At 44.6% G+C, this 15240-nt stretch overlaps 2 protein-coding genes and 1 long non-coding RNA gene across 4 annotated transcripts in view; 2 read left to right on the forward strand and 1 right to left on the reverse strand.

The window, feature by feature from the left end:
- The window catches only part of LOC118413013, a 711153-nt gene that overhangs the window by 53147 nt on the left and 642766 nt on the right, over positions 1-15240 (forward strand). The window lies entirely within an intron of this gene.
- Positions 1-15240, reverse strand: part of LOC118414515 — a 660232-nt gene that overhangs the window by 13740 nt on the left and 631252 nt on the right. The window lies entirely within an intron of this gene.
- The window catches only part of LOC118414490 (C-type mannose receptor 2-like), a 23587-nt gene continuing 8796 nt past the window's right edge, over positions 450-15240 (forward strand). Inside the window, exons 1-5 of one of the 2 annotated variants that reach the window (XM_035818558.1) lie at positions 450-880; positions 1510-1703; positions 2744-2924; positions 3643-3678; positions 4033-4732. In XM_035818558.1, coding sequence (XP_035674451.1) covers positions 472-880; positions 1510-1703; positions 2744-2924; positions 3643-3678; positions 4033-4343 — 1131 coding nt within the window. In that variant the 5' untranslated portion in view covers positions 450-471 and the 3' untranslated portion in view covers positions 4344-4732. Of the gene's footprint in view, positions 881-1509; positions 1704-2743; positions 2925-3642; positions 3679-4032; positions 4733-15240 lie in introns of those variants that run through there. The other variant, XM_035818559.1, reaches the window with a different exon arrangement.

A 15240-nucleotide genomic window follows, 5' to 3' on the forward strand; every position in this document is an offset into this window, starting at 1 on the left:
GAGTGGAAGGTTAGGACAAAGATTGTTCTTATTTTAACACTAAGCCTACTGCCTACCGCCTAAGTGCCTAGGCCAGGGGCTGTCCCCTTGCTCCTCTCCGTTTAAATTCTCCAGGTTGGGCGGTCCTGTGCACTTGTCTCCGCTAACTTGATACTCTGTCCGATATCTTTTGATACCTTATCCTAATGATAGGTTGATCATATCTAACACAGTGACTATACTTTTTTCTGTTGCCTAATGATACCCATGGTGAAGGTAAGAAATCCAAGTTATGATATACACAAGAAAACAATTGGCATGAATTCTTGAATGATCTTTAACGTCTTACCGTTTCCAAAATCAAAATCTTGATGGATTAGACCATGTGCTATTTTGAGGATATAGTAACAGAACAAAGATGATAATGCAGATTTACCTTAACGTTTTCCGTGATATTGTCCTGCAGGGACGCCCAACAACAAGGCCCTTACCATGTCCACGAGCGGCATCAGCTCGTCCGGCACGGCAGGTGCACAGAACGGGCCGCAGAACACCGTCGACGGAAACCCCAACACCTACTGGAGCCCGCAAGGTCTCCCGATGAACCACAATAACTGGTGGATCATCTTCGACTTCCAGCGGGTCTACACCCTGTCCGCCATCCGGGTCACCAACTACGGGGACACCACGCATGACGTCACTGCCTTCAAGCTGGAGACGTCTGCCGACAAGGTGACGTGGCAGCCCGTGTACTCCACCTCGGGCGTCCGGCCGGGCACGAACCAGCCGCAGATGTTCGGGGGGTTCTCCGGGACCGGCCGATACTGGCGCTTCACGGTAACCAGGACCGCGTCAGGGAACCAGCCCTACCTCGTCGGCCTCATGTTCTACACGATCATACGTAAGTGTCATTGTGTACTCATGCATCTTCATTATCATCAACATGGCCGTTTCCCCGTAGTCGAGAATATGAGAGAAGTTCTGGAAGGTCTGTAGGCCCTCATGTGGCTGAACAGTCCTATCTTAGACCTACATACTCTGCTGCACTGCTGGCAGGTGAACTGGGCCAAGGACACGGCCTGGTCAGCCGCCTCCTTTCTCCTCCTACCTCTATCTTCAGCATGGTCAGGTCGCTTTTTCTTGCACGCGTCATAGAGCTATGTAATCGGCCAGCAGAATATACCGACCAGCAGAATAAAGTGCTGTTTTACTTCCGTCTAGTTATTCAAGGCATCTTTTCAAACAATTGATCTTATGTCCTTCTTCCAGCACACTTGACAAGTTTGCAAAAGTTTCCTAACCGCTTCTAAACTTGCTAACAATATTCTCCCGAGGCTTGTTGCTTTACATTTACAGAACCTGTAAATAATGAAGACTAAAAGTCGCGATAGGAATGCAGCAGTGCAGAGCATTTCAAGACCAGACAGGCACTTGAAATATCACATACGACAAGTTCATATTATGACTAATAAAGCACATAAACCATCATCATTTGATGAAGCGCCAACCTGTCTCGTTTGTTTCTCACAGGACGTCAAGAACAGACGCATTTCAAGGTGGTCGGCATGTTGAAGACGGTGGCAGAAGCGAAGGAGTACTGCAAGACGGACCAGAACGGCCACCTAGCGGACGTCAGGAGTAAGGCACTGCTCGACTTCCTGATGACGACCATCAATGACATCGGGAAAACCAAGAACTACTGGATGGGGCTGCACGACGCCACGGTAATGCCCGTGTTTGCTGCGTCGGACTTTTCTTTCTGAATAGTCGTAAATTACCTTCCTCTCTTTGCTTCACTGGTGTGCTCTTACGTCGTGTGCTCTTACGTGAAGGAATAACAGTATTGTATTTGTCCGTCACGCAATACGCAGACATCGTTTAGTTACAGCTTTCCCATTACAGTCACGGTCTTAAATGACCTCCGTCTTGTGTGCTCAAGACCTGTCCAAGTAGAACATGTACCTGAAGGATAGACCCTAAATTACCTGGGGCAGAATCTTTTACTAGTACTAGTATCTCCTACAAGGTCGCCTCATCATGGCCACTATCGTTAGGGTGTTGGATGGTGGGGGAATTGCAGAAAATCGGGAAGTGGCGGGTCGGGCTGGGGTGGGGGGCTGTTATGGTTGCGCTGCCCCAAAGTTCTCCAAAATTAGTCAGTAATGGCTGGTAGTTGACCCCTGGGTCACAGCAAGGCCCAATGATACACAGATTCTGTGAGCAAGGCTGCAGGTACCGCCTATCCATCCTTCGCTGTTTCTACCCTCGTAATCTCCGTGACCGGCTTCATCATCAGATATATTGTATAGTTCTCAATATCAGCTAGGTACCTGCCTAGTGTCCACCATGTATTTATTGTGCCTGTCGCCATTTAGATAAAGTCAAAAGTCTATTGAAAAAGAACAACAATCTAAAGAAACAAAGAGCAAAGCTGTTGAAAACAAGCACGTCCTTCGTCAATATTGCTAGTGCAACAAGGCTTTCTGCGACTCACATTTTGGGACAAGCACATCGGGTCACCACTAGTTTTTTTTTTTTTCGTTTACGTGCAGAGGTATTAAGTCTTGAGACTAACGCCTAAAGCTCGTTAAAACGCGGGACCGCCAGTCTGTTGATGTGGATAGTGGCAGACGTCGCAAGCCTCTGTACACACATAAATAAAAACTGTATTGCATTCTAATGCAGATCTAAACAAACAAACAAATATCTTAGATTGGTTCTGAACTTGAGCAAGTTTAAACTCAAGCATCCCATCCCATTCCAGGGCGAGGGCGGCTGGGAATGGGCGGACGGAGCTCCCCTGTCGAGCTGCAGCTACAAGAACTGGGCACCCGGGGAGCCCAGCAACATCGGCGAGCACTCGTGTGTGCAGCTGTGGGCGGCAAAGGGCTTCCAGTGGGACACCGACGACTGCGGGGAGAAGAAGTTCTTCATCTGCCAGAAAGGTTAGACATTGTCCCTCTCTTAAGCTAAGGGTACAACCCGCCGTACATGCAAATACATGCTGTCTACGTGCCGAAACGTGGGCAATCTTTTTGGATCTGTGGTAAGTACCACCTCCGTACGAATGCGACGAATTTTGGAGCACGCAGACACGCCGTAGAATTTTACGTGCAGGCAAACTTTGTGTGCCATCGGGCTGCAGATTCGGGCGACGCGCCTGCCCTGCACATCCTGAACGTTTTCAGAAATACGTGGCGGACGTGGCCTCCCAAAAAACGTACGGACAAATTGCACGTACGGAGGGTTGTGCCCTTGGCTTTAGGCGCGGGTGCATGTCAGCCATCCTTTGTTGTAACAAATAGGACGCCTCTGTCGATTCCAATATTTTTCTGTATCTTGATTTGTTATGATTTCAGGAAAATCAGTTGCCATGTTAACTTAAGTCTCTACCCAAAAAGATTGATCAGTAAATAGATGGAGCTGGTGTGTTACTCCGAAGGACCGACGGTTATACCGACTTTTTAGATACAGATACAGACCATGGGCCAGGCCTTCTCAGTTTCGCACCCTGATGCTTCTATGTTTGTTAGCCAGTGCACGTGGCTTTGTAAAGACCAGCAATACAGTACAGTTAACTCGTTAGTTAACCTTCCTGTAGCTATGATAGAAAGATATTCTGTGACTCTTGGTACTGACACGCATTTATCATTACTTTATCAGGACCCGGAGATACGAGCGCCTGCAGAGGCCAATATGGTGAGATGATTTTTTCATCCAATCGCCTCTTTACACGAGAGGACAGAAACACTTTCCCCCTTTTTTGCGACACCCCTCTTAACAGTGGTGTGTAATCTGTACATATTGATAGATTAGCTTCCACAGCAGGCTCTCTATGGCCTTAATTTCTTCGAGGGGGGAGGGGTCATGATATAATTTTGCTGGTCGTTTCTTATTGCACTGGGCCGGCGGCATAAACGCCCTAGTGCAACAAGAAACGGCCAGCAATAGTGTATAATGAGCCGCCTAAGAAACCAAAAGGGCCAGAGAGCCTGCCATGGAGGCTACTGATTGATTAACTTTTCCTTTCTTTTCCTTTCTTAACGTATTAAGGTCGAGAAGTCGAAGCGGATGTCGGCCTGGAAGACGCAATGGAAGAAGTGATGCGTGAGGAGGAGCCGGAAGTGGAGGATGGTCAGGCTGATGACATCTCGCGAGACATGAGCGTGAGTTGGGAGGAGCAGGAGGCAGATGACGTCATCGCACGTGAGGTTGGCGACACTCCTGATGACGTCATCGAGCCCGGGGAGGAGGCTGGGTCGGAGGTCGAGGAAGACATCGAAGAAATCGAAGAGATCCTTGAAGAGTTGAGGGAGGTTGAAGACGAGCAGAATTTCGACTTCGAGCCAGATGATTATGAGTAACGCTTTGCGTGACTATGGGCGACCGTAGTTTTTTTTTCTTAATTTTTGGCTGTTTTAAAATAAGGTGCTTTAACGGGATGCGGCTCTAGCTAAAGCTAAGTATACAAACATACAACGGAATACATCAAAAGTAAAGCAGTTAGGGAGTTAAGATCAGGTGTATACATTAAATTAGCTCTAAATGCATCTTACTTTTTTCTTTATCACACACATTTCTATCGTCATATCACTGTAGCGTAAAACGCATCCGTCACGAACATGATGTGTTTTTTTCTGTCAATCATAGAATGACCAGTTCTCATGGCATAGTCTCTTGTTTCTTTTTCTTCATTATCTTCAGATTTAAGCTTGTAACAGAAAGGTGATTAAAAAAGGTTGAAGTGAACAAGTTTAACTGAGTTTGTGCTTTCTTTCTGATTTTGCGTCACCACTATGAAAGGAACGTAGGCCTTTCAGTTCATAACGCCCTCATTCCACTCGCTGCTACCTAAAATTAATTGACAAAGTAAATTACTGAGTTTGTGCTTTCTCTTTGTCGGCTACCAGGCTCTAGGCCAACATGCCCCAACATGCTACCACAGTACCCTCCATTGTAATACTGTCAAACCTGTCTATAAAGGCCACTCAAGGGACTCGAGAAATATGGCCACTATAGACAGGTAGCACTATAGATAAAATGTTGATCAATTATTGGAGACGAGCAAGTTGCACATGATTTCAATTCCCACCAATCTTTTTCACCAAGTAACATTGTCTCGGTCGGTAAATTCGACTTGCACTTTGACGCTCAAGGCACGCAAATCTTCCGCTACTGCCAAAATGACCCTGTCAGGAACTCCAAATCCTTGCAAACTACGATTTTAAACTCGGCGCAAGGTGACATAAGGCCGCCTTGTGGTTTCAATAGGCGGTGTTTCTGTATCTACGGGACCGGAAATCGTGTGGCCGTGGCCGCGTTGGACAGATGGCCGCTATAGACTATTTCTTAATGCCAATAGGAAAAATCCAAGGGTTTGACGGTACTGTACATCTGTGAGATTCTATCTGGATCCTTGTTGCCAGGGACTGCACAGGAAGGGTTGTGAAGCCCCTGCTGGGAGTAGCCTGGCAGCCAGGCTACGCAGGGCTCGTGCGTTACACAGTGCATCAAGCAATGATATATGGCGTATACAGTTAGACTTGATGTATTCTGCTGTATAGAGATGAATACAGCCAGGGCCAGAGTTAGCCGGAGGCCGTAGTTCGAGTCGATAATAAGGTGGACCCACCTGCACCCACCTGTACACACCTGTACATACCTGCGCTGGCTCAGTCTGGCGGCTGGGCCTGTGGAGTGCACATCGTCAGGTGAGTACTGGGGTTAGTGCTCGGCTTGTGGAGTCCACATCGTCTGGTGAGTACTGGGTTCAGCAAACATTACAGTGATCGCTGGTGCACTGGTTAATTCTTTATATACATAAAATGGAAGAATTGAAAAAAGTCCATCATACCTTGAAAGGTTTTGAAGTGCTCATAAACGAAAAAGAATTGAACAGGGGAGTCTTTGACCACATTTTGGCGTTTTAAAAGTCCGGTACGTTGGGTAGGGCGATATCATGCCTGGTTGTGAAGTATTGAAAACGTAGGATCGTTTTTTTTTCTTTTTTTTTTTTGTGCAGGGCAAGATTGTTATTTTAGAATCTAACTCCACGAGACATTTCTTATGTCTGTCTTACCATTGCTTATGTCTTATATTGCATCGGATGTATTTGGTAATTGTGTCAGTTTTATGCTTGTGGTCTCAAGATCTCCGCGAACCACTTAAACGTCGTAGAAGCGCCAGGTAACAACAGTGAAACCGCGTGTTAGATCAAGCCCAAAAAATATGATATATAGACAGTACATAACCGTGCTGCAGTTCTGTACTTACCAACAATGGGACAGTGATATTCCCGAGACAAAATCGTCTAGATAATCATGAGAAGCTTGTGGTGTAAATCAATGCTGTTGCTGATTCAACAATTGCCAGCCTATGGAAGTAGCATGGAATAGCTCACCTTTATAATAAGTGTTACGGATTTTGTGTTGTTTTTGCCAAATATTGAAAGTTGTCGGGAGGTCAATGAAACGGAAAGACGCGAGGTACAAAAGGTGACCTTTGACATGGAACCGTCAATCATCACAAAGTTTGAAAAGACTTCAGAAGCGTCCGCAGGGCATCGCGCGTTCTACTTTGATACGCCACACTTCAGTAATAAGTCGGCTGTGATGTTTTTTGAAAATTAAAAAGTAAGGAAAAGTCATTGACTCCGTATTGTCTGGCCTTCTGTCAGCAGTGGCCTCGAATGGCAAAGTGACTCGGCGAGCGGACACAAGATCACGAGGACCCGGGTTAGATTCCTGCCGTTAATGGCTAGAACTTTTGTTCGTTAAACTGCACACTTTCCTCACTCTACTCAGGTGTGCAAATGGGTACCAATAACTGCTGCTGCCTGACAACACAACAAGGCTGGGGGGCAACCATTGCCTTTTATCCTTTCAGTAGATGTAAGTTAGACAATAAGAGTGATTATGTCTGAAATAATACCCTGTCCGCCCATCGCCATCGGCCACAACCAGAAAGTTACATTGGTGCAAAAGTTTGGCTCTGACTCGAACAAATTAAAAACGGGCCGGCAATAGTGCAGAAATGTGGTCTGTTGGGCATACATGTTAGGTGTTGTTGACGCCGCTGTTACAACTCAACAATAAGACGCGAAAACAAGACGAAATAGGGCGAAATTAAAGCCGCGTTCGCGCCTTTCTTCTCTTCTGGACCTGTTTGCTGGACACCGAGATGTGATTGGACAGAAAAGGGGGCGTTGTTGCAGACAAACAGTTTAAGGGTTAATGACCGGTATGGATAATGTGGAACAAAATTATTTTTTTTTATCTATTCCCCACCACAAGGGCTATCCACTAATCAATCACCCTGACCATAGTGCAGGTTGTAACTGTGGCGTCTGAATTGGACGATGGAAGCTATGAATCCGAATTGAAACCCTGTTGGTCAGTCGCTATCGGATACGACCGAAAAGTTGCAAGATGCAACAGTGCGAAATTAAAGCCGTTAAAGTCGCTGAGTGCATGAGTTGATGGTGTTCCTCTTTTCTTCTCTTCTGGACCTGTTTGCTGGACACCAAGATTTGATTGGACAGAAAAGGGGCGTTGAGGCAGACAAACATCCCACAGTTTGAGGGTTAATGACCGGGATGGACAATGTGGAACATATGCGCGATGAAAAGTCATGATCTGAATAATACTAGTAGTGAGGATCTTTTTCCTCATTCCATGACATATTTTGGTCGATAGACAGCGTTGCTTGCAACAGTGGCGTTCAAATTGGACGATGAGAGCAATGATGTCTGAATCTGAATTGAAACCCAGCCTGCCATCAGTCGCCATCGGCCACGACCCAAAAGCTCCAATATGTCTCATGTCAAAATTATAGAATGTATTCAAAAGGACTTAGACTTAGACTTGGGACTTAGGGGCTCCAGTGTCGTCCGACACATGAGGCAGTGTCTATTCAAAAGGGGCTAGTAATAATAGTTCACTGAGATGTAGTGTTGGGTTTAGAAAAAAGTGTATGTAGATTTCAAAAGGACGCCGCCATTACATCCGAACAATGCGACACAAGTGGATGTAATGAGAGGGAACTAAAACTCGCTCTCGGGCATGCGTAACGTGTGGTCGCTTTTCTTCTCTGTCCGACCTCCTTGGCCGGACATCATGATGTGATTGGCAGGGAAGGGGGCGTTTTTGCAGACGGCAGCAGAAAATGTACCGTCTGGCCTTGTCATGTCGATCTCTCTCAGGTACCAATGTTTGATTGACAGAATAGGGGGCCATTTTGCAAACAACACTTCATGGTTTAACAAAGAGAGCAATAATCTGTGAATCGATATACAGTAAATGGTAAAGAGGCATCGCCCTCTCAACGTGAACGATAGGGCGTGACAGAATGTGGGAGGGCGAAAGGAAAGAAGAGATGTGTTTTCAAACAATTCTCGGGAGGTAAATGACCGAAGACAGAAAAGAGGAACAGGTCTCGTGACAGTAACCATTCAGCATCTGAAGGCCTCCAGCCTGTCCGGGGGAATCAATACCTCCTGATCTTTCCACCTCACCCGGCAGGTCAGCTGTCATAGATATAATGAGCAGTAGAAGCAAGCAAGTAATTTTGCCTATGGGGACAAAGGACCCTGAGTTAGAAGCTTGGACGCTTCAAATTGCATTGTAAGATGGACTGGGATGGTACAATAAATTATAATATCTCAGTTCAAGGTATAGTCTACATAATGTGTCAAACTGAAGGACAATTCGCCGACTCACTCCCTTTTAATAAACGCCCTCTTTCATGTGACTCTAAGTGGAAGACATCCTGATCACAGCCAAGGCACAGACGTGGTAACAGACGGAACAAACATTTCATATTCTAACTTTTACAGAGTCCAAACTGTCGTATCCATCCGCCAGTCACCACAGTTCCTGCTTCGCTGTCGCGCACAGAACTATATCTATTACTTAACTGTTCTTTACACGGGCTTCTATTGGATACTAAGATCGTGGTTAATTATAATGATCAAAAGATGACACCATGTGTTTACATGGATGTTTGACTGACTTTTGAGTCGTAGGAAATTAAGCATCAACAACATTAAGAGCATCAGATTTGGAAGTGTGAAATAGCAGGAGAACAGGGTACAGTACCAAGGCTGAACACGCGTGGCGACAGTGGCCGACACGTGCAGACTCAGACACCGCTCATTACACACACAATAAGGGAGGGGGCTGGCATGTGTTTACACAATCTCTCCGGCTGACTGGGGTTAATGACTGTCAGGCGGGCCGCTAGGAGCGCGATTTCAGTCAGGTTAGGGGGGGGGGGGGGTCTGCTCGAACCCATCAAAGCCCTTATAACTAATACACTACAGGTTAGAAACGGTCAGATTTCTGCTGTTCCGAAGTTAGACTATCTACCACTGGCATATTTCTTATATATAGACACACATATCAATGCCTCCTGATCGTTTTATTTGTCATAAAGATAGTTTGTATGTATAAACAGCTGACGCAGCAAGTGTCTTTTCTTTTGCGAATAAGGCCATACTCGAGCTCGCTGATATGACAATTTTCGCACTCATATGACCGTACAGTAATACTGTAGCCCAGGAACCACGCGCCGTTTGGGCTGGGGTTGGGGATCCAGTGAATGTTCTAGAGACACAGAATGAGCAAGAAACCGGTTCTTCTTGCTGAGTAAGCCATGATACCGTTTCTACAGGCTCCAGGCCTGTCTGCGAGGCAACATTAACACCACTTAACCCGGCCGGTCAGCTGTGGAGGCGTGAACATATTAAGCTGGGGGATGATACCATGTGTTAACATGAGTACTTGTCTGGGCCATGAGATATAAACTATTCAGGACATCATGAATAGGAAGGAAGAAAGATTTTCCCACCAAACGAGCCATTTAAAGCAGTTGTATCTCCGAAGCTGCGGCGTGTTAGTGACTGATTTAACATTGCGCTTTTTTTCGATAAAATGAACTTTTTAACACTTTGTGCGCTTTGTTGACGTTTTAGCCGTACTTCTGCATTACACACCTGGCAGTATAAGACTGAACGCAAGGGAAACATTGGCAATCATGTGTCCGATTTTTCACGACATGGAGAAGGGGGCGTTGCCTGAGCGCATGTTACTGATACTAAAACGTTTTCTACTACTAAGCTATACTACTCCCGTCTATTACACTTAATACCGGATACATTCATATGGACAAATATGTATCACTACCTTCTTATTGTCCCTCTTCTAAACGTAACATATTCAGTGTCTAAATGCTCTTCTTTGCACGCATGAACAGTACACAGCTTGCCCTCTTCACCCCTCTCCTGACCCTTGCTCTACTTGCTCACTGTTTGATGAATGACGGCTGTCTTGTAGACAACTGACGCCCGTAGCTCTGTCAATCACATGTCATTATACTCCAGTTTTGAGATAATTGCGCAATTATGGATTATCCACATGATTTCACGATGAGCACAGTAAAGAAAGCTGAAAGATAATTGACTTCTTTGTTGTCACCGTTGTCACATAACTTTAGATTATTGTCCCAGTTTCCACATCAGATTTACATTATTGTCACATTTATACACACCTTATGGTGGTGTAAGGCTGAACATACATGAGACAGTGACAGGCATGTGCAGTGTGTATGTGTGTGTGTGTGGGGGGGGGGGGGGGTCTGAACCTTTACCAGAGCATGTAAGGCCATGTTGATTTGATTATATGGATGACATCCGCCGGGAACTCCAAAATTGATGCGAGCGAGCGAATAAAAAAAAATTTGACCAAAAAAAAAAGTTGGCTTCAGTATGAAATCAATGTGCCCAGGAAGGTTGTACATAGGACTACAAACACATAGTATGGTATACCAACAGTTAGGTGTAGGGACCAGTACATCATACGAGTGCAAAACATTTTTTTTCGTCTTGGAAAAATGAAAAAAAATAGACCTGAAAAAAAATCAGACGAACGGGTTTCACCAATTACAAAATGGACACACTATGTCGGCAGGTGTTTGGGGTCTTACCGGGCCAAGAAGACAACAAAAGCGAAGTGAGTAGAGGTTATAGTCACTTGTACCAAGTTTCTACAGTCAAAGGTACAGAGACAGTTAGCCTTTACTACATGAAGATGGGATTTTAAAATGCCAGTGGTAGTCCAATGATCCACCAAAGAGATTCCTTTGTAGCAAATTTGACCAATCACGAGTATACGATCTCTATATGTACAACTGGCTAAGAATCGGAGATTTATTTTTGTAAATCTCCGATATTTGTAAGTCTCAGGAAGTAAACGTCTGATTTCTGTGCAGTTGTAAGAGAAAATTGCTTTATGTTTACCTTCATTAACGTAACAATGTGACGGAAAGGAATGTCAGGGGAGAAACTACAGTAGGAACAACATTTTCCTGTAAGATCCTCCTGGAGATATGGTTCAATCAACACTTCCGAGTCTGTTGACTCCCAGAGGGCTAGCGATGATTATGAAAGGGCTTCTATATCTTTGTTTTGGGTTCCACAATGGTAATTTGTTCGCGGGAATGTGCTTTTAGTGTAGACAATACTTCAAATTAATTAACTTTTGTTTCAGGCAAATTATTTGTCTTTACATAGGGGTGTGGCTTATACTGGGCCTACGTAAGGCCACAGCAAGTAAATTTTATGGATGACATCCTCTGCAGACTGCAAAAATAATGAGATACTACCTGGGCAAAAAAAAACAAGATGGGTAAAAAAAACAAGATGGAAAATTTTCAAAATAGACGATGTAACAAGACTTGAAGTGACAAAATATGGCATCGCAGTCAACAAGGCATTCATTCCTGTACTTAAGAAGTGCACCAGTGTAGCTAAAGTGACCCTAGTGTGGTAGACTGGTATCATTAACCATGTTGGCAACTTCACTCATAGCTTCCATAGTTGTGCCACTTTTACAACTAACTATCAAGTTGCACCTCTGCAACTATATCAATGCTACAGAGTCTCTAGTGTCAATTCTACATTCAATGATTAGGTTACAACACAACCTTTACCCATTTTCGTCTATCTGGCCTTCCCTGAAGAAGAAAAAAATTCTTGTTTTTTTTTCTGAAATCAGGCGAAAATTAATGAGCGCGCGGATGTCATCCATAAAATTTACTTGCTGTGGCCTAATTGTTGTTTCCTAATTGTTGTCTCCTTATCTCAAAATACCAACCGCTCTTTCACCAACTGCAATTTGCAAAGCAGACCTGGAAAAAAACAAAATGATTCAAGACTACTTGAAAAACTACTGTAGTACCAACCAATGGGCTTTCACCATTTTTCTCATTTGCATAGCCGCAGTGCTAAAGAGTTTAAATTTTGCTTCCTGACTGAAATATTTTCATTACTTCTTCCCGACATCCCCAGACGCAAGACAGATCTGACAAAGCAGGAATAAGGTATGTACCAAATCCGTCAGAACACTATCAGAACTCTACTATTGGTGTCTGTCTTTGTCTGTTTTTCTGTTCCCGCTAGTTTGCTGCGCAATGCGGCTTCACTACGGCTTCATTCGCTCATGGAACAGGTACAGCCCTACACTTTTCGACAAGCGTGTTAGATTATTATGTCTTTTTTTACATGCAAACTTTTGAGAGTACGTTGAGGCTAATGCCTGAAGCTCCCTCCTACAAAAGACGACCGGCTTTACGCCACAATTGGACGAATACAGCCCATCACAAAATACCCTGTCTTCGGCCTCTAGTAATCTCCAAGCAAATCAAACTCCAAGGAGATGCTACAGTACCATGAGATAGAATCAAAAGCTGGTAGAGAAGCCCGTTTGAATCCCTTAACCTCTTGGTTAACTTTGCTTGGAGATTACTCTCTAGAGGATGAGCAATACGGGCGGTGATAGCTCGATTCAAGCTAAATCAGTAGCGTTTTTCTTGGATGTTTTGTTCGGATATCGCGGCTCAAATTTTAAAACATTTTGCATACTTGACAAACCGGTTTACCCTATATCGTTAGTTTATGTGCATATAAACCGACAAACCAAAGGTTACAAGCTACCGCACTTCTTTCCTGTCCATTTGACTTTTCATTTTAGATACAAGCATCGCTCCCTTGTTATTTTCACGTGGTGAACATATCACAGAATACATGTACATGACTACTTCTACTTTGTACACATAAACAGTAGGTATGATATCTCCTCTAACAAGAAAGCCAAGCGCGCAGTGGACAGGTCGCGCGCTGAAATGTAACGCAGTGCTTGCTACTAGCTGGAGTTGGGGTAACCGCTGTTCAAGAGACCGTGACAGACAGAAAGAGAGAGATGGGTGGAAGAAAGAGGGAGTGTGTGAGAGAGAGAGAGTGAGACAGAGAGAGAGAGAGAGAGAGAGAGGCGAAAGAGAGGGGGAAAGAAGAAAGAGAGAGGGAGGGAAAGAGAGAGGGGAAAAGAGAGATACTGACGTTTTTTCTCGTTGCAGTGAGTCAGAGAGTTCTGAGGCTAATCTGTATTTGGAGAAACGTGTACACCATGGCGAAGGCACTGCTGCTCCTCCTGGCGGCACTTACCTGCACTGCAGCTGGAGACACGCCTGACAACATCGTTGAAGCAGCGGTTAGAAGCGTTATGACTGTTTACTTCTGTGTTATATGGCCTGAAAAACAAGAGATGCAAATTTCTGATAAAAAAGAAAATATTAGATAACCAAGAGGTCCAGAGGAAGGCACTAGTTATTCCATTCTTACATAAATACTCCTGTAGAGTTGTAGCATTAACAAAGTTCGGCTTCAAGTGTAATCTATCATTCATCATATGTTCATAAACTATCATTCCCTTCTTACCATGGAGAAAACGCACAGATGGAAACTTTCGAACACTGAAAAGAATTTAAAGAACGTAAAACTATATGACAAAGATGATGCAAATATGGTTAAAGTTGCTCCGAAAAACTATAGATATGATATTGGTACATCAATACGCGGATTGTAACATAATAGAAAACAATGTAATTGTAAATATGATTTTGTCACTGAATCAAGATTGAACTGATCTTTGCTTCCTCGCTGTTTTGCAGGGAACCCCGGCTCCTGCCCTGTCAGCCGCAGAGGGGTATGAGGAGATACTGACAGAGATTGTAGGTGTCACCTGGCTCTCTTCTTTTTTTTTTAATTTCATACGGTGTTTTATGTGACATCGTATGCTTCGTGTATCTGTGTCTATATAGCCGGTATAACCGCCCTTCGGCGTAACACACTGTGTTAGGTGTTTGAACATGGAAGAATGCGTGTTCGACATGCGATGTTACCAGCTTACACTGGTTTTGCTCGAGGGCCATGTACAAAACCCAAGTTGTGCATCACATTTGATTTTACTGTTGAGCTTAGTAAACGTTTTCATGTTTCTGTGTGAACGTCGTGGTGACCGACAACCGGTATCTTCTACATATATGAGGCTACCTGATGTGAACAGCGAAAACTATATATATGTGTAAAATGTATATGTGTGCTCTAATGTTTATTTCTTTGCTGTTTTTCTCGTTCTAGCTGGAGGACATTGACGAAATCAAAGACGTGTCAGATCGCCATCTGCATGGACTCCGCTCTACTGCGCAACGTAGTACGTTTTCTCTTACTTTCTTACATTCTGGGCAGTGCTTTAAAACTACATAACTGACGCTTGTATAACGATGTTTAATTTCAGCTATAAAGTTAATAAGTGTGAGCCATGTCGTCAAAAGAGTTGGCTTCTTCAGATGGTGCAAAGAAAAGCGGTTTGTAATAATTCTTAGCCTACGGCTAGTTGGGCAGCCCTGGCTGTTTGTAAACAGCTGAATGAATAAATAAATATATGAATTTAGGAATATTTCTACCAGACTTTCACGAATGCCTCCCTCTTGCCCCCAGCCCGAGGAAACACGGTGTACCACGTGTTCGCCCAGCCCAAGACGTACGAGCAGGCCCAGCAAACCTGCCGCTCCATCAGCGGGCACCTCGCCGACATCAAGACCATGGACCTGCAGAAGTTCATAGAGGGCCTGATCCGCAGCGTGGATGGGAGGCAGAGCTACTGGATGGGGCTGAACGATAAACAGGTAGTCACTCACACACACTCACACACACAGACACACACAGAGACACTCACACAGACACACACACATACACCTCGCCGACATCAAGACCATGGACCTGCAGAAGTTCATAGAGGGCCTGATCCGCAGTGTGGACGGGAGGCAGAGCTACTGGATGGGGCTGAACGATAAACAGGTACTCAAACACACTCACACACACAGACACACACACACACGCTCACACACACACACACACACACACACACA

This window comes from Branchiostoma floridae, chromosome 4 (assembly GCF_000003815.2).
Source record: "Branchiostoma floridae strain S238N-H82 chromosome 4, Bfl_VNyyK, whole genome shotgun sequence".
Classification (NCBI taxonomy): Eukaryota; Metazoa; Chordata; class Leptocardii; order Amphioxiformes; family Branchiostomatidae; genus Branchiostoma; species Branchiostoma floridae.